The following is a 26,029-nucleotide window of genomic DNA, read 5'->3' on the forward strand; positions in this document are numbered from 1 at the left end:
TGCAGCACGTTTTTGGTACGGAGCCTCTTGCTCTGCTATAGGATACTCAGATTAATTATCAGAGAATCTTCTTAAACTCCATGCATCTCCATGACGACTTAGCTTTTCTGGGTTCACTTAATTTAGCACTAACTCCAAAAACAAAACAGCTCTCAGGACTGCACTTTTTTGCAAGCAGTCTAAACATCAGGTCTCCAGTTCTCTGGCTCAACAAGCCTACCTGCTGTTTTATGATTCCATCTCTTCATTTCTGACTCTATTAAACCAATATAGGTAAACCTCTGAGCTGCCATTTTCTTTTATGGCTTTTGGCAATCTCTAAAGCCCAGCAATTTAGTTACTTTATCTTCACAACAACATTATTTCCAGAATTCAATATTACCTGTAAAATATTATGAACCATGAATCACACATTCATCAGAGACATCATTCCAGTATGGATCTCCAGGGACAGGTCACACTGCTACAGTAAGGCATTCTCTGCTTGATTCTCACCTGAAGAAGGGGCTTGCAGCTCCGAAAGCTTGTGTGGCTTTTGCTACCAAATAAACCTGTTGGACTTTAACCTGGTGTTGTTAAACTTCTTACTGTGATTCTTTGAGTCCAGCATAAATCGTGAATAGCCTGAATTAGAATCTAACACACACTGGGAGCTGAGTTATACCCTCAGGATAACAGAGAAACGCTCCACCTCAAAGTCACCTTAACCTAAATGAGTCTTGCCAGAATAGCCAGCCAGCAAAAAGATTTAACCAGGACATTGCTCTTTCTCTGTAGTTTCAGTTTGGTGAATGCAACAGTGTGTATGGTGGCATGAGCCAACATCTCCCGTCCATAAGACCACAAGAGCAGACGGAGGCCATCCGGCATATTGTGTCTGCTCCACCAGTCAATGAGATCGTGAGTGATCTGACGTGATAATCCTCAACTCCAATTTCCCACTTTATCCCCATAAATCTTGATTCCCTTTCTGATTAAAACGCTGGTTTATCTCAGCTTTGAATGCAATCCAATGAGAATCATAAACTTTCTGGTTAATGAATAGGGAAGTTGTGTCACAAAAACAATGTACATTTCACACTGAAAGTGAACATGAAGTGTTGGATCATACCAATTGCTCCCCGTGTTACCAGCTCTCACCTGAATGAATCCATCCCACAGTAAATCAAAGGCAGAGCACCATTTGTCTGAACACAAACCCTAGCTGGAATTCTCTGGCCATTCACACCCTGCCACTGCTGCCAGCGAGGACAAAGAATGTGGCGGTCCACCAAATCTCTGTTTATTGCAGCGGGGCCAGAGAATCTCGCTGGCGCGAATGGCCGGAGAATCCCAACCCCTATTTCTGCATCTTATTTATTTCCTTCCTATTTTCTACATTTCCTCTTTGCTCCTCAGCTGGACGTGTTGACTCTCGCTGGGATGCAGCATCACTAGTAACAGCTGACTCAACCCGTTTGGTCCTCATAGCATGGACTATTAACTACCGCGACATAATTACGACTGGCATTCACAAACCTGCACTTTCCAGCAGGACTCATCCTTTCCATACCCTTGGGTAGCGGAGGCTGACTGAATCACCCTCTAACACCATTCCTATCAATACTGACAAAGAGGTGGAACCAAGGCAGAGAGCTTCTTGGCTGGTACAGCATAATATCTCATAAATTCCCCACTTCAGGGCAGTGGCACCGAGTGTGCCATCTTCCAAAACCATATGCAAACTTCTCTATACAAAACAAAACACAGCTGCTCAGAATGAAACACTACATTAGACAGAACACTTCCTATCCAACCAATGGGGCATCAGAATTAATCTAAACAGATAGATAGGAAATCCTGCTGCTACTCTCAATGAAATGCCCATTTTACACTGCCACTAAATCACAGCCACACAAAGAAGGTTTAGTGAACATTGGAGAACATCCTGATAACATCAAATAGCAGAGCAATGCTGAGTGCTCAGTCTTGCTAGGAAGCTATTAATATTCCTGGCTCGAATGCTTTTAAAGTTGCATAATTAGTTTTTGTCCTTCTATTTAGCTCTGCATTCTCTCAGGCCCTGGGAATGCAGACTGAACAGTACAGTGCGGAAGCAAATACTCACTCGTTGTGTTCCCTGACATCTGAATAATGCATTTGCTCTCTCGGCCGATCTCTCTGGAGTTGAAAGGCCGGACTCTCACCGCCACCTTCACCGAGGCACCGGCCATCTTGTTTCCGGCTGGCTCTCAATAGAGAGGCTGGGCTGAACTGTCGTTGCCTTGGTCAGAATACAGGCCTAGAGAGGGGAAGAGATGGCAAGAGAGTAAACAAAGTTTTTAGTCCTGATTGTAATCTCTACATAATCCAATCACTGAATTAAAATTAAGTCGTTAAGACAAAAAAAGGCCTTGCCATTATCTTTTGTTTTAGCCCCATTGACAAAAGATATTTTCCACTGATATGATTTGCCTTCCAGGAGCTTGCACAAGTGACCAGTATCAGGTCTGAGCTGAGGCAATGGTTGTCACCAGCTGATTGACATGGTGAGAGTTGGAGGGGGGGGGGCGGGGGGGGGTGGGATAGGGAGGATGGAAAAAATCCCTGCAGACCCAATAGGAAAAAACAATTCAGACCAGTAATCATTTTAAAGTATACAAGACCAGTTCAGGACAGTATTCCTATTTCCCCGTTTTACTGTTTTTTCCTTTTGCGATCCACATAAATGGGGAGTTATCTCAGGAGTTACTCTCCATGCCACGTATGATTGAGCACAGAAACAGGAAGATAGTGCATGGCTGGAGAAATCATGCAGAATGGAGGGCTTCGGAACGCTGAGACCTTGGGACCAGTTCTGGCCCATAAGAAAGGCGTACAAAAGCCGGACAGGGTGCATCTTAACAGGGCTGGTGTCAATGCCATCACCAGGAAGTTAATTAATGCTGCTGGGGGTGGGGGGGGGGGTTTAAATAATCTTGTTTCATTGAGAAAGGTACAATGCCTGGACATGTTTCTTCTGCTTGGAGAGGGCTGAGACCTGCATATCAATTTGTGCAGCTTCTAGCACACGTAGCAGCAGGGAGGGGAAACAAGCAGACAAGAAAACCAAGAGGGACATTAAGCAGCAGGACAGGGAACTGCGTAGAAAAACTAGGAATGAGACAGAGGGAAAAAAGCAAAGCTGACTAGGTTGTGTTGGAGTGTGTGTGTATTGTGAGGAATGACATAAATAAGGTTGATAAGTTACAGGCACAAGTTTCCGTGTGGAGTTATGATATAATACCTAAACGGAGACCTGGCTTAAACACAAACTGATCCGAAGGATTAAGGAAGGGAAGAAAAAGGTGGCGGTGGCAGTGATTGATCAAGGGAAGTGTTAGAGTTCTACTGAGGGATGATAAATTGGAATGTTCAAACACAGAATCTACTTTCTTAAATCAAGTAACAAAAAGGACCTGGCAGATCACTGAACAGTCACGATAGAGCCCATCTAATGAGGGATAGGGGAACAAATCAACAGATGAGTTTAGGAGAAATATAAAAGAAAACAGAGCATCAATTGTAGGGCACTTTACCCTTCAATTGTAGGGGACTTGAATTATAATCTGGGGTTGGGGGGGGAAACTGTAAAGCCAAGGAGGGTGAGGAATTCCTAAAATGTGTTCAACTGAACTTTCTCAATCAGTATGTTTCTAGTCCAATGTTGAAGGAAACTGCCTTTGATGTATTTTGGGAAATAAAGCAGGACAAGTGAAACATGCGTCAGTGAAATAACATCTGGGCAATATTGATCATAATATAATTAGGTGTAAACTATGAAAAAGGGACAAAGAAAAATGACATATAAAAAATGGAAAATTAAAGAATGGTAGAGCTTAATACTCAGTCATGCTTTCTTTATTGCCCCTACTAAATAAGGATTTTCCGTCTGCCTTCATAGAATAAGAGGGTTATGTTAATATTGCAGTCAATCACATGCTGTCGGTTCACATTCAGTTTCACAGTGAGTCAGACACTGTCCTTCCACACTCTGGGACTATGGACAGGTAGCCAAATCCATTCAAAACTGAGGGTTTTTCCACTGCATTCAGACTTAGTGGGATTCAAGACTCAGACTTGCTGTGGACAAGCATTCACACTAGACTAATGTCCACAGTTAGCCTTTCTCAGGATGTCCAGGCTTGCTGGAGTTTCACATTCAGACCACTGGAACCTGTTACTCAGACTTGCAATTTAATTCACTGTCGATAGTGAATTGATGATGCTTTAGAGTATCACTATAATGAGGCAATACCCAAGCACCCCTCGTCACTGATGCATTAAACAGTTAACTATCTCTCCCATTATTGCTCATGCTGATTCATCTCTCATTTTATCTTTCTTTCCCACCTTTTCCCCCTCCTGCTCAAATGGTGCTGACTCATGCATGCTGACAGCATTGTCAGGAATCTTGCTTTTCGTGCCTGAGAGCCCAGGAAGTATTGGCAGGCTGTTGGACAATGGTCGGCTTCACGACTGATCTCATCGGGCAGCCATGCTTTACAAAATGGGCAGCTCGATGCAGAATGCTGGTTGATTCTTCTCTCCCCATCTCAGGATACCCAGACCAATCCCAACAGGCCCAACAATCACCCTACAATATAGATTAGGGATCGAGCCCATGTCTTGATTAGTTTACATGATGTGGAGATGCCGGCGTTGGACTGGGGTGAACACAGTAAGAAGTCTCACAACACCAGGTTAAAGTCCAGCAGGTTTATTTGGTAGCAAATACCATAAGCTTTCGGAGCGCTGCTCCTTCGTCAGATGGAGTGGAAATGTGCTCTCAAACAGTGCACAGAGACACAAAATCAAGTTACAGAATACTGATTAGAATGAGAATCCCTACAGCCAGCCAGGTCTTAAAGGTACAGACAATGTGGGTGGAGGGAGCATTAAACACAGGTTAAAGAGATGTGTATTGTCTCCAGACAGAACAGCTAGTGAGATTCTGCAAGTCCAGGAGGCAAGCTGTGGAGGTTACTGATAATCAGTAACCTGTTGGACTTTAACCTGGTGTTGTGAGACTTCTTACTTGATTAGTTTTCAGCAGGGGTCTCCAAACTTTTCAGTACGAGGGCCACATCGTATATTTTACACATTTTTGGGGGCCATAGAAAAAAAATTAGTTTTATAAATGAATGAATAAAATTTAAATGAATGAATAAGTTTTATTTGGATCATCTTTGTAATCAGCATATGATTCAGAACAAAAGAGAAATGTGACAATTACAAAGAAACAATGCCGTGCTTACACTGAGAAATGATACATGAGTAAAAATGCCAAACATTAGCAATTGCTCTGACAAAATAATCAATTACTTAACTACAGATGAGAAAAGCAGGCTATTTATTTTTTAATTAGTTTTATTTACTGAAATTTTACAAATGTTTGAAATGAGAATTTGCCCAATTTTGTGGCACACAATAAGAAAAATAAACACGCCCCAAGAAAGAGCTTCAGTAAAACAAAGCAAAGAAATTCAAAATAAACTTGAACCATTAATAAAGGTCAAACAAAAATAAATTCAGTCTGCACCTTTCTACACAATTCTGGCAATTGGAGTTTTCAATCGTAACCAACAAATCATGACGTTTTGCACAAGATTAATGGGAATGATGGAACTGCTTTTTTAATTTCAAAATATTGCTGAACTGAGGTTTCAAGCTTGAGGAGCCAATTATTAGAATGGACTTCAAATGCTCATCAGATAAATTTGCTCGATATTTGGACTTGGCATACTTCATTTTTGAAAATGTTTGTTCACACAGGTACGTTGTACCAAAAACTGATACAAATCCACAAGCAAATCGCTTCAAATTTGGAAACTGCTCAGGCTGCAAAGATTTATAAAATTGGATCAGATTTCCTTCTTTATACTCGGCTTTCAGCATGTCATCCGATAGGAGATCAATAATTTCCATTTGAAACTGACTTGGGAGTGTTTCAACATTGCAGCCAAATGGATTTTGAAACAGCTTTATTTCATCTGTGTTTCCATCAAGATCAGAAAATCGTTCCTGAAATTGTTTTTGCAAGTCCTTAATGATTTCTATTGCAAATGAAGAAGGAAATTCTGCTTCACTTTCTTCATGAAATTTTTCACAACATGGAAAATGAACCAAGTTAAGAATTTTCAGCTGTCCTTGAAATAGCATCAGTTTTGTCCTGAATGCCTTGACATGCGCGAATAGATCACAAATCAAATTTGTTTCACCTTGCAACTTCAGGTTCAATTGATTCATATGGCCTGTCACGTCTACAAAAAATGCCAATTTCCAAAGCCAGTCAGTGTTTGATAAAAGGTCGATTCTTCTCTGTGAGAAAGGAATCAATTTCCTCTCTGAGCTGAAAGAACCATGATAGAACCTTTCCACAACTAAGCCACCGAACTGCTGTATAATAAGGCAAGTCACCGAACTCAGAATCAGTTTCTTTCAGAAAATCACGAAACTGGCGATGATTAAGCCCGTGAGATCGAATGAAATTCACTGTTGAAACAACAGGTTTCAGAACGCAAGACATATCCACATATTTTCCGCACAATGCTTGTTGATGGATAATGCAATGCAGAAACATGGGCTTTGAGAATCCACCAACCTCACAAGCTTTTGTGATTTGTCCAACCAAACCTTTCTTCACCCCAGACATGTTCTTTCCTCCATCAATTGTCACGCATTGCAGTTTATTCCACTCCAGGTTATTTTCTAACACAGCTTTTTGCAATTCTTTTAAGATGTCTTCTCCAGTTACTGTGCTGTGCATGCTATGCACTGATGCTAATTCTTGTGTCACATTAAATTCACTGTCGACGCCACGGATGAATACTAGGAGTTGTGATGTGTCACACACATCAGTTGATTCATCAAGTGCGAGAGAATACAACTGAAAATTTCTTGTTTTGTCTGCAATTTGATGAAATATATTGCTTCCTCTATCCTCAATTCTACGAGCAACAGTATTTGGCGCAAGACTGATGATTTTGAACAGATTTGCTTTTTCTGGGCATAACTCTTCCACTGCTTCCATTATACACTCTTTGATGTGACCTCCATCGGTGAATGGCTTTCCTCTTTTAGCCAACACATAAGCTAGTTTGTAACTGGCCCTGGTTAAAGCTTCATTTTCAGTTATCTTCTGCGTAAAAAAAGCTTGTTGGGAAAGCAACCTGCGTTGCATTGATTCCTGCAAATTGGGAGTAACTTGGTTCATGTTTGGTCTCATAGTGCCGACGTACATTGTGCTCCTTCAAAACTGCAACAGTTTTGTTGCATATGACACACAAGGCTTTATCACCTGCTTGTACAAAGAAGTACTTTACACCCCATTCTTCATTAAACAGGCGGCACTCACTGTCCACTTTTCTTTTCCTTTTTCCTTCCATAACTGAATTGCCGCCATCATTGTCATTGTTCTCGCTCATTTCAGACAGATGGAGCTTACGGATTGGATAAAGCAGCTGTCACTCAGTCAATGCACAGCGGCAATTGGATAACAGATGTCTCAATTGCTGATTCGTTTAATGAACTGTCAGTCACAGGACGGCAGCTCTGATTGGACAATAGGCCAGTAAAGAGGGCGGGGATTCCCATGGGTCTATCAGACACCGCACGGAGCGGCAGCAAATGTCCGGCCTGTGGCCTCCACACTCCAGCTTATACCTTGAATCCGCTGCCTGTGGCCTCCACACTCCAGCTTATACCTTGAATCCGCTGAACACCTGCTTCTCTTGCCATCAAGGAGTGTGAGGAGACAGGTATAAATAATCCAATCTCATGTCTCTCGTACTCCATCAGTTATCAGTTGTCTGAATTTGTACTGTCTTTGTTTCAACAAGCAGGGCCAGTGCATAGTAGCAAGTGTTGAGGATGCAATGAAATCCTCCCAACAACTGGGCACACAATGAGATTGTTGCTGCCCCTCAGGTATATTAAATTGGGGAGTCGGTTAGCCCAGTTTGTTTGGACAGCTGGTTGGCGATGCCAACAGCGCGAGTTCAATTCCCGTACCAACTGAGATTATTCATGAAGGCCCCTTGCCTGAGGGGTGATGATGCTCAGGTTAAAGTCACCACCAGTTGGCTCCCCCCCCTCACAAGGGAGAGTAGCTTATGGTTATCTGGGACTATGGCAACTTTACTTTTTATATTAACAAACCGCATAATGTTACAGCACTCCATCCACCAGATAGGGGTCTTGGATTTAACCGAAAAAGTACTTGAGTTGGACACAGGCGAGATAATGACAAAACTGCCCATTGTTTTCTACTTAAATTCCAAAATGGCTGCTTGAGCTCCTACAATCCAAAATGGTTCACAGACCAACCCAACACTTTGGTGCATTTGCACATTCCCTCACTTTCTAATAATGTCTGGTCACAGAGGTTTGGCAGCCTGCTTAGGGTTGCCAACTCTGGACTACATCACATGCTTTATCATCTCCAGCCACCTTGACCCACACCACTGATCATTTGAGACCCATCCATTCTCTGAGTGGACTGCCTTTCCACGCTGAATAGAAAACAAGCATGCATTCATTCTCTTCTCAGCACCAAATGGAGAGGCCATGGTGATAGAATGAATCTCACCTCACTGTGACAGATTGCAGGATACCCCAGCAAAAGAGGGGGAGTACCGTGTTTATTTCCTTGCATTTTAAGTATCAGAATAAATAATGTCACTATGTTCTGTAATTTTCTTTGTGTTTTCGGTTTTCCAATATAGATAAAATATTGACTAATGATTATCAGAGACCACGCTGGGGAAATTCAGACAGAAAATACAGAACCAAGAGTGAACAAGCACATTCTACTGAACTGATAGCCAAATGGGCATCATCAATCTCTTCATCCCTGCCCCCTTTGTAGTAACACTCAATGTTATTACTCTCTCATACTTGTCTCTAATGATTTATCTTTTCATACATGCACAGTTACATCTGATATTCTTCAGAATTCTAATCTCCATCCCCCAATTCCTCGTTTGCACACTACTTCTTGGCAATATCACAGCTTTCACGTGTATATCAACAGTTCTGGGGATTACCTTTCTGCCTTCTCTATCACTCCAAAGGCATGGCTGCACTCTCACAATCAGACTCCAATAAACCAACTGATTGGCATGAGCACAGCCAAAGTCATCTTCCTTGGGCTCCCGTAAGCTTCAACTACAACTTGACCAATGCTCTCAGCTGCCAGCTCAGAGCTCCAATGCATCTAGCCAACAATCCAGACTACTTTCCTCAATCTCTACCTGCTTCCTTCCCCACCATTGCCAAACCTTAGCCCTTGTACCCTGGGTCAACTTCCCTTACATTCTTTCAGCTGCCCTCTTCCTCCCCACCAAATGCAACTCATTCAGAAAACAATAGTACCTGCCCCACAATCGGTCACTGGTGATTATTTCTGTATCAACTAGGACCCTGTCCTCAGCAACACCCCTCAATTTCTCCACTTTACCATCTCCCTCACTCCCTGCATTCAAAAACCCTCTGGAAACCTCCTCCTCCAACAAGCCATAACATCACTTCCTTAACTTTCTCCCCTTTGCTGGCTGATGCTGCTTTCCCCTCTATTTGTGACTCTGGTTCCCCCACGGTACGTCTTCCAGTGATGGAGATTTTGATTTGATTTATTATTGTCACATGTATTAACATAGTGAAAAGTATTGTTTCTTGCGTGTTATACAGACAAAACATACCGCTCATAGCGAAGGAATCGAGAGAGTTCAGAATGTAGTGTTACAGTCATAGCTAGGGTGTAGAGAAAGATCAACTTAATGCAAGGCAAGTCCATTCAAAAGTCTGACAGCAGCAGGGAAGAAGCTGTTTTTGAGTTGGTTGGTACGTGACCTCAGACTTTTGTACCTTTTTCCCCGACGGAAGAAGCTGGGAGAGAGAATGTCTAGGGTGTGTGGCGTCCTTAATTATGCTGGCTGCTTTGCCGAGGCAGCGGGAAGTGTAGACAGAATCAATGGATGGGAGGCTGGTTTGCATGATGGATTGGGCTACATTCACAAACTTTTGTAGTTCCTTGCAATCTTGATGATGAAGAACACCATCCATTGTGTTGTCTGGCACTACCACCATGTTAAATGGAATGGATTCTGAACAGGTCTGACAGCTCAAAACTGTATATCTGTGAAGCACAGTGGATGATCAGCAGCAGAAATATTTTCACCCGTGTCTGTAACCTCATGGTCCAGTATATCTCTCACATATCCCATTACAAGGACACTGGTTCAGTGACATATGCAAGGAGCATGCCAGGAGCAATACCAGGCATGTCCAAAAATGGAACTAGGAAATTGGAAATAGTATGCTCTAGTCGAGGCTGTAAGCAATCCCATACAAGTGTGGATCAAAGCTCTGAAGATCTGTCACATATAGTTGTGCGGAGGAGAGGGCTCCATGAACATTCTCATCTTCAACAATGGCAGAAACGTAGAGCACAAGTCAAGGCTAAAGCCTTTTCAACAAACTTCAACCAAAAGTACTGAGCAGGTGTGCCATTCTGGCCTCTTCCTGAAGTCCCTGTCAATGTATCAGCAATTCCATGCTTTGGCAATTACAATGTTAAGGCAACTGCATTGTTAAAGACAATTGATCTTCATTGGCTCAACCTCCGAAAGAATATAAATGGATACAGCTGGAACAGTTGGGTGTGAGGAGCTATTATTAGTAATGCCACTCTAGTGCATGGAGAAGAAACTGGCTAAAGGTAATAGAGAAGTTGCTGTATTATTACTCTACTATATACTATTAATGGAATTAGCAGTTCCCACCATCACAGATGCTAATCTTCAGCCAATTTGATTCACTCCAACTGCTATCAAGGAAAGTCTAAGCACCAAAAGAGAAAATGCTGGAAAATCTCAGCAGGTCTGGCAGCATCTGTAAGGAGAGAAAAGAGCTGACGTTTCAAGTTCAAATTACCCTTTGTCAAAGTCTGAGCACCATGGATATAGCAATGTCAATGAGCCATGAAACATCTCACCTGTGGTGCTGAAGACGTGCTCCAGAGCTAGCTATGCCTTTTAGCCAAGCTGTTCCAGCATAGCTACACTAGCAGCTACCAGTGAAAAGTTTCTCAGGTGTACCTTTTCCAAAACAAGCAGGACAATCCAATCTTACTAATGACAGACCCATGAGGTGAAAGGTGTTGTCAATAGTGTTAGCAAGTGGTACTTACTCTGCTCAAGCACGCTTGGTTTAAGTTCTGCCAGGGCCACTCAGGCCTTGGCTACCCTTTTATCCATAAACATGAATAAAAGAGCTGAATTCTGGGGTGGCTGCCCTTGACATCAAGGCAGCAATGGGTTGAGCGGCAATCTGAGTAAAACTGAAGTCATTTGGAATCAGGAGAGGAACTCTTCACTTGCTGGAGTGAAACATGTCATAAAGGGCTGGAATAATGTCAGAAACAGTATTGAATTAAGTGGGATCACAAAAGTTGCAAAAAGGTTGAAGTTATGTATGCAAATACACAGTGTGGTTCATAAGTTTGGTAGGATGCATGCACAAAGAACCACATGGGAATGTGATGTTGCAGCAATAATACTTGGGGATCTATCTCATTAAAGGGGAGGATTGGATTAATATTTCTGGGTACAAGGTGTTCACGAAAGATTGGGAAAGAAAAATGAGTAGGGATAAGAGTTTTGATTAAAGAAGAAAGAATGTCCCCGAGGCAGTCAATGATATCTGGTTGATGTTAAGAAACAATAAAGGAGTTATTATATTGCTTTTATGGACAACCAGACAGTGGGAAGGTGATATCGAGGAGCAAATTTTCATGGTACTCCCTAAGAGGTGCAAGACTAGAGTAGTGATAGTAGGAGAAGATTCAGGTACAGTCTAGATACATTCCCACAAAGGAATGAAAACAAAGCCAGACAAATGACTTAGAGTAGAATGAAGTTGTAAAATGGGGTGAATGACAGATGCCAGCTAGATAATAATGGGGAGAATCAGGTTCGGGGTGGGTGAGAAGGCAGCAGATTGGTCAGCCACTTGGTTTTACATGCCCCCACCCACTGCCTTCAAACATGCCAGAATGGTTCCAAAATAACACAATACATTAGTGGGGCTGAATTCATGTCCAATTCTGAGCACCACCCTTTAGGGGGGGGACATGAAGACTTTGGAGCGGTTGACAGAAATTTACTAGAGATAAGGGAATTACCATATGCAGTGTTACACAGCAGAAGCTAAGGCTTAAAAGAGATTTGATAGAGATGTTTAAAATCATAAAGTGTTTAGGTAGAACAAATAAAAAGATACATTTTTCACTAACTGAAGGGTTAATAACCAGGCAGCACAGAGTTCAGGTGATAGACATGGAGAAATATATCTGTTAGGGTTTGGATTGTTCTGCCTGAGGTGTAGTTGACAAAAGGAGACTGGATAAATAATTGAAGGAGAACACTGCAGGAATACGGGGAAAGAGTAGATTGCCGTTACAGAGATCTGGCAAAGACTCAATGGACTAATTGGTCTCCTTCTGCTATATCATAATTCTATGAAAGGAAGATGGTTTTGCTGTTGACGGAGCCTTTCATTTCAGTTCCAACACATTACTGGTGAAGTTCCTCAGGACTGTGTCCTAGAACCAACCATCTTTAGTTGCTTATCAATAACCTTCCCTTCATCATAAGGTCAGAAGTAGGAATTTTGATAATGATTGCGAAGTGTTCAGCGACATTCACAATTCCTCGGATGCTGAAGCAGTCCATGCCTGGATGCAGCAAGACCTGGGGGAAAATTCAAGCATGGTGGCAAATAACATTTGTACCACAGAAGGATCTGGCAATGATCATTTCCAACAAGAGAGACTGTCTCTTCTTGACATTCAATGGCATTATTGAAAACCCCCACCATCTTGGAATCACCACTGACCAGAAACCATCTGGATCAATCACAATACTGTAACTACAGCAGCAGGTCAGAGGATGCATATTCTGGGCTAAGGGACTCGACTTGCTCCCTAAAGCCGGTCCTCCAGCTACAAGGCACAAATCAAGAGCGTGATGAAATACTCACTACACTGGATGATTGAAGTTCTAGCAATACTCAGGAAACCCAATCTCCTCCAGGACAAAATTGCTTATTTTGTCAGCACCTCATGCACCACCTTAAACATTCACTTCCTCCACCAATGTCTACCATCCAGAAGATTCATTACAGCAACTCACCAAAGCCTCTTCGACAGCACCTCCAAAACCCAAGACCACCACCACCTAGAAAAACACAGGTTCAGGACAGCAGCTCGCTCACCTTCTCAAAAGCAATTAGGGTTGGGGCAATTAATACTGGCCTTGCCAGGGACACCCCTTGAATTAATGCAATAAAAAAAAGAGGCAAAGCAATTATGTTTATCCGTTACACATGGAGCAGCAGTAGCGACCATTACCAAATGGCAACAGTGAGGATCATTTAATAACAAAGATCAATGAATGTTATTAGTTAAGGGAGAGGCAACTGCAACTGTGAGAATTAACTAGCACAAACAGGGGAACACAAGCAAAAGTAGCAAAAACAGCCATAAGATTCACCAAGCCATCTCTGGAAAAGATGATGGAACATAACTGCAACAAAAATAGCAGAGGTTTTTAAGGCTTGTCAGAAATCAGGAGACTATTAAGGATTGTTTAGGGTCATTCAGGATACTGTCGCCCAGCTTCAAAATATTTCTCAGGTAATGGCAGAGCTAGTAAATGGCTATTTTGCATCAGTCTATCTTCCTGTAGATGACGCTTCTGTTCCAGACTGATGGAGGCTGGGGGTGCTCAGTATTGAAAAGCATTCACATCGGTAGTGTCATCTGGGATGAATTTGAGAAGCACAAATTTACTGGAATTCCAGGACCCGATCATATCCGAGAGTGATTATGGAAATGGAACAAGTGCTCCGTGAAACCCCTACCCAGATCTTAAATTGCTCAATATAGTCAGAGATGGCTCCCATTAGATGGGCAGCTAGATAGTGTAATTCCTATTTTCAAAAAAGTGACAAATCAGTGACAGGTAATTAAAGGTCAATCAGTCTGATGTCCTTTATTGGGAAGATGCTAAAAGCATCAGAATAGATGTCCTTTATGATGCCCCTTAGGAAGGGAAGAGGCTATTGGAAATTTACAACTCAGCTTCCAATTATAAATTTCACAAATATTTTGAGGCTATCAGTAGGGTATGTGAAATTAGGTACCTATCTGGACTTTACAAATATATTTGTGAATACACCTCACTCCAGATTACTTCACAAAATAGAATCTTGCAGTATAAATATGGTTTCGAAATGCTGGATTAGAAATTAGCCTAATCTCTCAGATGGAAATAAGGAATATGACTTGATAAGCAGATACATTATTGGTTGTGACTGCAGAAATAGGTCCTCAGTCCACTACTCTTCATTTATTAATGATCTGGATGGTGGTATTAGCACTCTGGGTTTGGAGATGACAGCAAGATCAGTGTAAGAAATTAGAGGTATGTTACTCACTCTCCTCAAAAAATTTGAATTTTTAAAAATGTGTTGATGGGATGGGGAGGCCAGCATGTATTGCTCATCCTGAATCTTACTTAAGAAGGCGGTAATGAGCCACCTTCTTGAATGGAGATGGACTGAATGGTGCTGTAACCATTTGTATGATTCCATGAAGTGGTTCAACAAGACGGCTCACCGTTGTCTTCTCAAGGGCAATTAGAAAAAGGCAATAAATGCTGGCCTCACCACCCTGTGAGTGAGAAAAAAAAATCAAATCCAAAAAGATTTACTTTTTTTTATTCATTCGTGAGACATGGGTGTTGCTGACCCATCCCCAGTCATCCTTGAACTGAGTGGCCATTTCAAAGGGCAGTTGAGAGTCAACTAGATTACTGTGGCTCTGGAGTCACATGTAGGCCAGACCAGGTAAGGGCAGAAGATTTCCTTCCCCAAAGGACATTAGTGAACCAGATGGGTTTTTCTAGCAATTGACAATGCTTTCATGGTCATCAGTACATTCATCATTCCAGATTTGCTTTAATTGAATTCAAATTCCACCATCTTTTGTGACGGGATTCGAACCCGGGTCCCCAGAACATTAGCTGAGTTTCTGGATTAATACCACTAGATCATTGCCTCCCCCTGTGCTAAGGCAGAGGGCCACACAATGGTCAATGAGTACACTTATCATTTGCAGGGACAAATTCTGAGCGATCCAGAGAAAAAAACTTTTATTGTGCACAGAGCACTAAAAGTACATAACCAATGGAGAAAAACTGTAGCTAAAACTAACAAGGTATTGGGGTGTATGAGTAGAAACATTCAGTATGAAGCAAAGGACATGATTTTGAAACCATACAGGTCATTGGTGTGGCCTCATCTATACCTGTCTTTGGTGGGTGATGTAGTGGCTTTGGAAAAGGTCCAGAGGAAGGCTAGAAGAATGATTCCCAACTCAGGCTACCCAGGCTCAGGGCCATTAGACTATTTATCTTAGAGCAAGAGCAAGTTTCCTTTTGGAGGTGAGGGGGTTTAGTCATGATCTCCAGCAATCATGGTGTGTGGGCAGGCTTGATGGACCAGCTGTTCTTTTTCCCACCAATAATTTCATATGCACATAATACTCTTTACACATAGACAGGCAGTGATGATGATTATCCATCCTATACCGAGGAACTGCAGTCAATGAGGATTGCCCATTACAGTTAACAGTGAGGATATCCATTACATATAGTGAGAGGCTGTACCTTTTGAAGGGCAACTAGGAATAGGCCTACAGTGCAGAAGGAGGCCATTTGGCCCATCGAGCCTACACCAACCGCCAATGCTAGCCTTGCCAGTGAGAATCACAGCCCAAGTATGAAAATTTGAACAAACAGGATTTATGGTGCTAATTAGCACAGGAACAACATCACTAGTATATACAACAAGATGTATCTTCCTGTTAAGAATCTGCTATTGGATTACAAAGTATTGCATCGTCTATCCAACTCATAACCATGCCAGTGTTTGTGCTCCCAGAGTCTCCCCCAGCCTTCTTCATCTAACCCCATCAAATCCTTCTATTCCTTTCTTCCTCATGAACTTATTGAGCTTCCATTTAAATGCCCTTATGTTCATCACCCCAACAACTCATGGTCATGGGTTTCACATTATAACCACTTGCGTAAAGAGGTTTCTCCTAAATTCTCTACTGGATTTATTAGTCCCTTGGTTTTGATCTTGCCTACAAGTGAAAACACCTCTATCAAATTAGGTGGCACAGTGGCTAGCACTGTTGCCTCATAGTGCCAGGGACCCAGGTTCAATTCCGGCCTCAGGTCACTGTCTGTGTGGAGTTTGCGCATTCGCCCCGTGTCTGCGTGGGTTTCCTCCGGGTGCTCTGGTTTCCTCCCACTATCCAAAGATGGGCGGGTTAGGTTGATTGATCCTAGTGTCACGGGGATAAGCAGGGTAAATATGTGGGGTTAAGGGGATAGGCCTGGGTGGGATTGCGGTTGGTGTAGGCTCGATGGGCCAAATGGCCTCCTTCTGCACTGTAGGGATTTTATGAAAGCCTTTCATACTTTGAACCCTGTATCAAGTTATCCCTCAGTCTTTCGATTTCTAGACAAAAGATTCCCAGCCTACTCAATATTGCCTGATAACTATAACCTCTCAATCATGGTATCATTCTCGTCAATCTTTTTGGCATTCCAGTCTATATTCTTCGCATAATATAGAAACCAGCAGTTGGCAGTACTTTAATATGGTTTTATAATAACTAGGGTTCGCTAAAAGTTTAATATAACTTCTCTGCTTTTCAACTTTTATTTCTCTAGAATTGAACCCCAAAGTGCTTTATCTTTTATGACTGCATTAACACATCTCACTACTTTAAGTTTAATGTTTACTGTAAAAATCCCCTATTATTTATGTAACTGTACCTCCAGATCACTCAGCTCCTCTGCCACATTTTCCTTTATTTCTCTAGCATGAATTTTCTTCAGAAATGCCATCTATAGTGATGCATTATTAAGCCACACAAACGAGGAAGGACCTGGCAAATTCCCAGTCTATGCTGAGTACATTGTGTGGATGTGGGATGCTATAATTAGCCTCAGTGCCCTGAGTGAGAAAAGGATGAGTAATGCAGTCAAGCCTTCATTTCCCTCTTTATTCTTTTATATAATGTGAGCGTTGATGGCAAGGCCAACATTCGTTTCCCATCACTAATTGCCCTCAAACTGAGTAGCTTGCTCAGCCATTTCAGAGGACAGTTAAGAGTCAACCGCATTGCTGAGAATCTGGAATCACATGTGAGCCAGGCCAGGTAAGGATGGCAAATTTCCTTCCCTAAATGATATTCATGAACCAGAGGGGTTTTAACGACTAAAAGCAAAATACTGCAGATGCTGGATGAACTCAGTAGATGGCAGTGGTTGTAGGTTTGGAAAGTGTTGAAGGAGTCTTGGTGAGTTCCTGCAATGCATCTTGTAGATGGTCCACATTGATGACACTGTGCATTGGTGGTAGAAGGAGTGAATGAGCCGCCAAATAGGCTGCTTTGTCCTGGATTGTGTTGACCTCTTTAATGTTGTGGGAGTTGCACTCATCCAGGCATGTGGAGAGTATTCCAGCACACTCCTGACTTGGGCCTTGTAGATGGTGGGCAGACTTGAGTCAGGAGGTGAGTTACTCTCTGCAGAATTCCAGGTGAGTTACCCTCCGCAGAATTCCTAGCCTTTTTTGTATATCCATAGTATTTATATGGCTAATCTGGTTCAGTTTCCAGTCAATGGTTACCCCCAGGATGCTGATAGTGGGGTTTGAGCGATGATGTCAAGAGAGATGGTTAGATTCTTTCTTGTTGGAAATGATAATTACCTGGCACATATGTGACATGATACTTGCCATTTATCAGCCCAAGCTTAAATGTTGTCCAGAGCTTTCTGCATATGCACACGGACAGCTTCAGTATCTGAGGAATCATGAATGGAGCTGAATGTTGTACAACCATCAGCAAACATCTCTACTTATGACCTTAGGTGGAAGGAAGGTCATTGATGTAGCTGAAGACAGTTGGGTCTAGGACACTACCCTGAGGAACTCCTGCAATGATGCCCTGAGCCTCAAATGATTGCCCTCCACACCCACAACCATTTTCCTTTGTGCCAATTATGACTCCAACCAGTGAAGAGTTTCCCCCCCCGATTCCATTGACTCCAGTTTTGCTAGGGCTCCTTGATGTCACACTCAGTCAAATGCTGCCTTGGTGTCAAGGGAAGTCACTTATATCTCACCTCTGGAACTCAGTTCTTTTGTCCCTATCTGGATCTAGGCAGTAATGAAGTTAGGAGCTCAGTGATCCTGGTGGAACACAAACTGAGTGTCATGAGCAGATTATTGCTAAGCAACTGCTGCCTGATATAACTGTTCATGACTCTCTATCACTTTGCTGCTAAACAAGAGTACAGTGATGGATAGTAATTGGCTGGATTGGATTTAGAATATAGAATCCTTACAGTGTAGGAGGCGGCCATTTAGCCCATCAAGTCTGCACTGACTCTCTGAAAGAGCATCCCACCCAGGCCCAACCTCTCCCATCCACCCCCCCCCCCCCCCACCCCCCTCCCCACCCTATCCCCGTAAGCCTATGTGTTTACCATGGCCAATCCACCTAACCTTGGACTGTGGGAGGAAACCAGAGCACCAAAGTACCCAGACAAACCTATGTAGACACTGGGAGAATGTGCAAAAAGAGAGTCACACAAGGCCGCAATCGAACATGAAAGCCTGTGCCACTTGAGCAATTTCTGTGGTGTAGCTGCACTGCAAAAGCTTGGCCAGGAGCATGGCCAGTTCTGATGCACAAGTCTACAGTACTATCCCCAGAATGTTGTCAGGGCCCATGGTCTTTGCACTATCCAGTGCCTTCTGCTGTTTCTTGATATCAAGTGGAGTGAATCAAATTGGCTGAAGGCTAGCACTTTTGATGCTGGGGTCCTCTGGATTAGGCCTGGTTGTAGCTTCACCAAGTTGACAACTCATAGGTATGTCTGATTTTGTTCCTGGACTTCCCTCCTGCACTCTGCATTGAAATCTGGCTTGGTTGTAATGATAGAGTGGGGATATGCCGGGCCATGAGGTTACAGATTGTGGCTGACTACAATTCTGTTACTAATGGCCCACAGTGCCTCACAGATGCTCAGTTTTTTTGCTGCTAGATCTGGTCTAAATCTATCTCATTTAGCACAGCATAATGGAGGGCATCTTCAATGTGAAGACATAACATCATCTCTACAAGGACTCTGCTGTAGTCACTCCTACCAATACTGTCGTGCATGGACAGGTAGATTGGTGAGGACTGAGATCAAGTAGGTTTTCCCCTCTTGTTGGTTTCCCTCAATCATGCTGAAGACCCAGCATATACTTTAGGATTCAGCCAGATTGGTCAGTAATGGTGCTACCGAGCCACTCTTAGTGGTCGACATTAAAGTTCCAAATCCAGAGTACATTCTGTGTCCTTGATATACTCAATGCTTCTTCCATTGAGATGCAACATGGAGTACTGTTTCATCAGCTGATTGGCGATGTGGAGGGGGGGGTGGCAGGTGCTGGGTTTGGCGAATCAAGTGTCTGATCTGTTCAGTTTCATTTCTTTTCGACTTTGTAGCGGTTTGATACAAGTGAGTGGCTTCTAGGCCACTTCAGAGGGCATTTCTGTGGGTTTGGAGTCACATGTAGACCAGACCAGGTAAGGATGACAGATTTCCTTCCCTAAAGGGGATTAATGAAGCAGATGGGTTTTTATGACAACTGACTAATGGTTTCATGGTCACCATTACTAAGACTAGCTTTTTAATTCCAGACTTATTAATTGAATTTAAATTCCACCAGCTGCCATGGTGGGATTTGAATCAGTGTCCCAGAGCATTAGCCTGGACCTCTGGATTACTAGTCCAGTGACATTACTGTACCACTGTCTCCACCTCCCCCATGGTGGGGATATTGGGCCATTGCTCTGTGTTGGCAGAGCTAACGTTGGCTCTTGTCAGGTCCACCCTGGCATTCCTCACTTCCTGTGCAGAGAAATGGCAGAAAACCAACATCAGAAACTTCAATTGTTGATCTCATTCCCAAGATCTGGAAACACATGAGGCGTGGACTTTGCCTATTTAATGTCTCCTTCCCCTGTTATTATCCATTAGCAATTACTCCGAGATGGTAAACAAACGGCAATAAGCTAGAGGCTGCAGTCCAGGTTCATAAGCTGATAGATATAAAGCCTGTGACTCACTGTCTTCACACCTATTATTAGATTAAATATCATGTCCCAAACACCAGATGGAGAATTTCACCAAATTAACTGTGGATTATTATTTTCCTACAAAACTACAATGGTGATGTCACCATTACGTATCAACAATAATGCTGACAGACATCCCAACAAACCCTTACCTAAACCCCTTCACTGAATGCTAGTGTACATACACACAATCAGCTGAAACCTGTAAATTAATCTCCAAACTCAGACATTTAGACATTCAAGTTCTGTTTGCTCAGATGATGACGGCAGCACAGTCTCTTGATTAGGTTACCGCCTTGTAACTCTGTCCTAAGTACCCATTATTCTCTCTGAAGTGACGTTGAATCAGTACAATGCAGGTGACAAAAATGAATCATCTCTTGCATGTAAAACAAAACACAAACGACCATTTCAGCAGAGAATTCAGACAATTGAGGATTCGTTTGGTATGTTTTACAAAGCAGAGTACTACTTGGCCTGTGGATTCTAATGACAGCCTCAATTGCATACCCAGAGATATGAATCCACCTGCTTCATATCCGCTCCAGGTATTTGAGTCTGCATATTCATTTTCCCTGTACCACTCTGCCCTATTAGTATTTAATTAGATAGAATGATTAGGTTCAGTGATCATGCAAATGTGGAATATGCTGTTTGTTAATAACAGTCATCTTATTTGCTTCAGGTGTGTCCTAAAACATCCAGGCTGTCTGCTATTAAACCTACCTGCCTCTGCTAGGTAAGAATGCGCAGATTACAAAGCCTCTGGAGAGAGGCAGGAGTCCTGCATCACAGAGATGAGCATCTCTTAGAAAGAGGTCCCTTGATGATATTCCATTAGGAACAAACCTCCTTAACCCATTAGCACACAATGAACTCGAGATGAATCTGCATTGCCTTCCATCCCTGGGAATTAAAGACAACATGCTGGCAGAGGTTAGACGGAAATAAGATAACGCGCTCTGGCGGCCATTTTAGATACTTGTTTTTCTTTTTTTCAAAAGTCACTGTGTAATGTAAAACAATACCAGCTGAATACCTGTGCACAGATAAGCTTCAAAATGGCCATCTATAAAGAAACTGGGCAGGAATTTTAAGAAGGAAACTCCTCCCACCATGATTTCTTTTCATAAGATGCTTACAGCAACAGCTACATTTGCTCTCTGGAGTAGAAATAAGCAAAAAAATCATCAATCATGGATTGCTTTGGATCAGTACTGACTGATCTCGGTGGAAAATGCCATTACACCATTGCAATTTGCTCCCATTATAACCGCTTTTTAAATTTTAAACGCTAGCCATTGCCATCTTTGGTGCGATTCTCAGCACCATTCATTATCTGTGAACCTGCACTGTGAACAACCGGTACTATTATGAAGCAAGATCTGTTCACTGCCTGCAGCTGGGATGTGTCTACGATGGATGCAGCACAAGGCCAGCATTCCTGGCTTTGTCCCTGGCTGTGTCTGGGCGGGTGTTACCAGCACATTAGTGGAGGTGCATTGAAACACACTGCACCTGCTCTGGGAAAACTCTCCTGAGACAGGGATAGACAAACACACACACACGCACATACATAGATACATACAGGTACTCTCAAGTATAGACACATACAGACACACAGACATACATACAGACATGCATGTGCACAGATATATAGACATGCATGTACACAAACATACATAGACATGCATGCACATGCATACACAGACACACAGGACACACACAAGATATACACAGAATAGGTGGTCGAGAAAAAAGGGAAAAAATATACAAGCAAGAAGGGAGAAATCAGTCACTCCTTTGAGTCCCCAGCTCTCTCCCTCACTTACAGCGACTGATATGGGTGGAGACCTTGCACGAAATTTCTCATGATTTACTGCAACAAAGCAGAGAATCAGCACCCAGCCCCGCTGGCCTGCGGATACTGTCGAGCGAAAGCCAATCCCATCACCAGCTTCATAAAATATAAAACAGCTTGGTCTCTCTCTCACACACACACTGTGCAGCCTGGAGATGAGGATCTTTTCAAACCCTAGAAAATGGGGATGGAGATTACGACTCAAACAAAGATGACGGTGAACTGGAAACGGGCCGGGCTAATTCTGCAGAAGTAATTAAAATAATAAGGACTTAGAATAGACAGACACACACACACCCACATTGTAAAGGAAAGGGCTGGAATTAACTAAACTGAGAGTCAGGGTACTGAAGGTGCTGTCCACTAGACAAAGACTGGCTGGGGGGAGTCTCTCTGCTCGCTTACCTGCTGCTGGAGGCTGGCAGCCAGGAACCAGCTCACTCCATAGCCGAGTGCTGCGCCCTTGCTCCTAGTGGTGCTGATGTTGCTGACTGGCTGCTGCCGGGGGAGGGATGGAGGCAGCTCCTGGTGCCGGGGACAGAACAACTCAAATGTCTCTGACCTCACTGCGTTCCCCGAGCCCAGCCCTCCCCACTCACGTGTGCGGCTGCGGAATGCTTCACTGCGGCAGCGACACCGGCTCTGAATAGAGCCGCGGGGGGGTGGGGGAGAAGCGGACCCATATCCCGGAGATAACCGGGGGCTGCGCTCAAATGACCAGACTAACTCGGGTGGGTTACAGACACTCCTACAATAACCAAACACCGAGCTGGGATCCAAGGTTACACCCCAGAATGGTCTGGGGTGTAACCAGAGAAAATTCTGGTTAATAGCGATTATTAATAACATATTCAATTAATAAATAAATCCAACAATTTGGATGGTTAATAACCAGCAACTCAGACGTAACCAGTCATTAACTAGAAGCACTTACCTGATTGTAGACATCAGGCGAAACAGTCTTTCAGCATCCCTTAAGAATTTTATGTTTCAATTAGATCACCCCCCTTCTAAACTCTCCCTAGTCTACTCGATTTCAATTCTCCTCATAGCACAGGACACTCCCTTAACCAGTCTAGGAACCTTTGTTGCACCTTCTCTGGCCCAAGTATTTTTTCTTTCATGGGATGTGAACGTCATTGGCAAGTCCAGCATTTGTTGCCCATCCCCAATTGCCCTTGAACAGGGTGTCACTGGGCTATCTCAAGAGGTTATTTTTTAAGAGTCAGCCACATTGCTGGGGGTCTGGAGACATGTGTAGGCCAGACGAGGTAAGGGCAGCAGATTTCCCTCCCCAAAGGACATTAGTGAACCAGATGGGTTTTTCTGACAATTGATGACAGTTCTCATGGGCCCCATTACTGAGACTAGCTGTATATTCCGGATTTATTATTTGAATATAAGTTCCATGCTGTCCTGGGATTTGAACCCATGTCTCCAGAAAATTAGGCTGGACCTCTGGCTAATGTCCAGTGACATTACCACTACACCATCATCTCCAGCACTCAAACCTTCTTGAAATAAGGAGACCAACCTACATACAGTAGTCCAGGTAGTGCCTCACCATTGTCCCCTGTAATTGCATTAGTCTTACACTCCAATTCTTTTGTAACAAAAGCTGACATTCCACTTGCTTTCCTAATTGCTTGCTGTATCTGTGAGTTAACTTTGTGATCTGTGTACAAGGACATCCAGGTTCCTCTGAATGCAAACATTCCCCAGTCTCTCACCATATCATACTTTCTAAATTTTCCTACCAAAGTGGATAACTACATTTTATTTCACCTTCCATGTTCTTACCCAATCATCCAACCTCACTATATCCCATTGCAGCCTCCTTGCAACCTCTTCACCCCCTTATCTTTCCATCTCAATTTGTATTGTTAGTAAACTTAGATATGTTACACCCAGTCCACTCATCACTAATATAGGTTGAAAATAGCTGAGGCCCAAGTACTAATCCTAAAGTCATAGAGGTTTACAGCATGGAAACAGGCCCTTCGGCCCAACTTCTCCATGCCGCCCTTTTTTTTAAAAAAACCCTAAGCTAATTCCAATTGCCTGCATTTGGCCCATATCCCTCTATACCCATGTAACTACCTAAATGCTTTTTAAAAGATAAAATTGTACCCGTCTCTACTACTACATCTGGCAGCTTGTTCCAGACACTCCACCCTCTGTGTGAAAAAATTGCCCCTCTGAACACTTTTGTATCTCTCCCCTCTCACCTTAAACCTATACCCCCTAGTTTTAGATTCCCCTACCTTTGGGAAAAGATATTGACTATCTACCTTGTCTATGCCCCTCATTATTTTATAGACCTCTATAAGGTCACCCCTCAGCCTCCTACGCTCCAGAGAGAAAAGTCCCAGTCTATTCAGCCTCTCCTTATAACTCAATCCATCAAGTCCCGGTAGCATCCTAGTAAATCTTTTCTGCACTCTTTCTAGTTTAATAATATCCTTTCTATAATAGTGAGCAGAATTGCACACAGTATTCCAAGTGTGGCCTTACCAATGTCTTGTACAACTTCAACAAGACGTCCCAACTCCTGTATTCAATGTTCTGACCGATGAAACCAAGCATGCCAAATGCTTTCTTTACCACTCTGTCCACCTGTGACTCCACTTTCAAGGAGCTATGAACATGTACCCCTAGATCTCTTTGTTCTGTAACTCTCCCCAACGCCCTACCATTAACTGAGTAAGTCCTGCCCTGGTTCAATCTACCAAAATTTGTCGCATTTGTCTAAATTAAACTCCATCTGCCATTCATCAGCCCATTGGCCCAATTGATCAAGATCCCGTTGCAATTGGAGATTACTTTCTTCACTGTCCACTATGCCACCAATTTGTGTCACCTGCAAACTTACTAACCATGCCCCCTATATTCTCATCCAAATCATTAATATAAATGACAAATAACAGTGGGCCCAGCACTGATCCCTGAGGCACACCGCTGGTCACAGGCCTCCAGTTTGAAAAACAACCCTCTACAACCACCCGCAGCAATCCTGCTGATACCCCACGAGTTACTGGCACCACCAAAGTCCCATATAGCACATATCTGTTTTATGTCAATCAGCACTCCTGAACTCATTTTAATATATTGACCCCAATCTCATGAGTTCTAACTTTGTGTAATAATCTTGTGTGGCCAGATTTTGGATAATGTGGCAAGTAGTTCAAATTGGGAAATTACCTGACTTGCCGGATACACCTAGGTAACAATTTCAATGAATCCTAAGATATTGGCTCCAGGGAAATGGATGCAAGATGAAGTTGAGCACACCAATCCTTGAATCAGACACGAGGAGGACATGGGGATGGGTGAGTGGTGAGACAAGCTAGATAGAAGGCTTACCTCATTTCTCTAGAACTTCATTCCAATTGTTTGAGAAGATTTTGGGCTGTCAAGCCCTTAACCGTCACATCCCATCATCCCAACCACCTCACTGTCCCCTCATGTGAAATCAAAGCCAACCCATGATACCCACCCCCATGGCCCCTCATACCCCCATGCCATCACAATGCCAACTTACCTAGTATCAACTACCCATCAACAGACCTCAGGAGCCATGTGGCGATTAAGAAAAATAAACTTCTAAAATCTAATACAGCTTTCACTATTCAGAATTGATAGTGAACAACACCAATTCATGAAAACATCAATGATATAAAACATGTCTTATAAAAATTTCTGTTCATATCCATAATACTTTAATAATCTCTTTAACCTGTCAATCAAATCATGAACTTAGAACTCCATGCTGAATCAATTGTCGCTTTTAAAACTCAGCCAAGCATTTATTCATAAGGAATAGCATTTAGCCTTTTTGGGTGGCATGGTGACACAGTGGTTAGCACTGCTGCCTCACA

The 26,029-nt window shown here is 42.9% G+C and overlaps 1 protein-coding gene across 1 annotated transcript in view; it reads right to left on the reverse strand.

The window, feature by feature from the left end:
- The window catches only part of kif1aa (kinesin family member 1Aa), a 253,452-nt gene extending 230,717 nt beyond the window's left edge, over positions 1–22,735 (reverse strand). Inside the window, exons 1-2 of the mRNA XM_078202933.1 lie at positions 22,557–22,735; positions 2,108–2,281 (exon numbers count right to left, since the gene is read on the reverse strand). Coding sequence (XP_078059059.1) covers positions 2,108–2,213 — 106 coding nt within the window. The 5' untranslated portion in view covers positions 2,214–2,281; positions 22,557–22,735. The remainder of the gene's footprint in view (positions 1–2,107; positions 2,282–22,556) is intronic.
- Between the last annotated feature and the right edge of the window lie 3,294 nt (positions 22,736–26,029).

The sequence above is a fragment of the Mustelus asterias genome, chromosome 3 (genome assembly GCF_964213995.1).
Source record: "Mustelus asterias chromosome 3, sMusAst1.hap1.1, whole genome shotgun sequence".
NCBI lineage: Eukaryota > Metazoa > Chordata > Chondrichthyes > Carcharhiniformes > Triakidae > Mustelus > Mustelus asterias.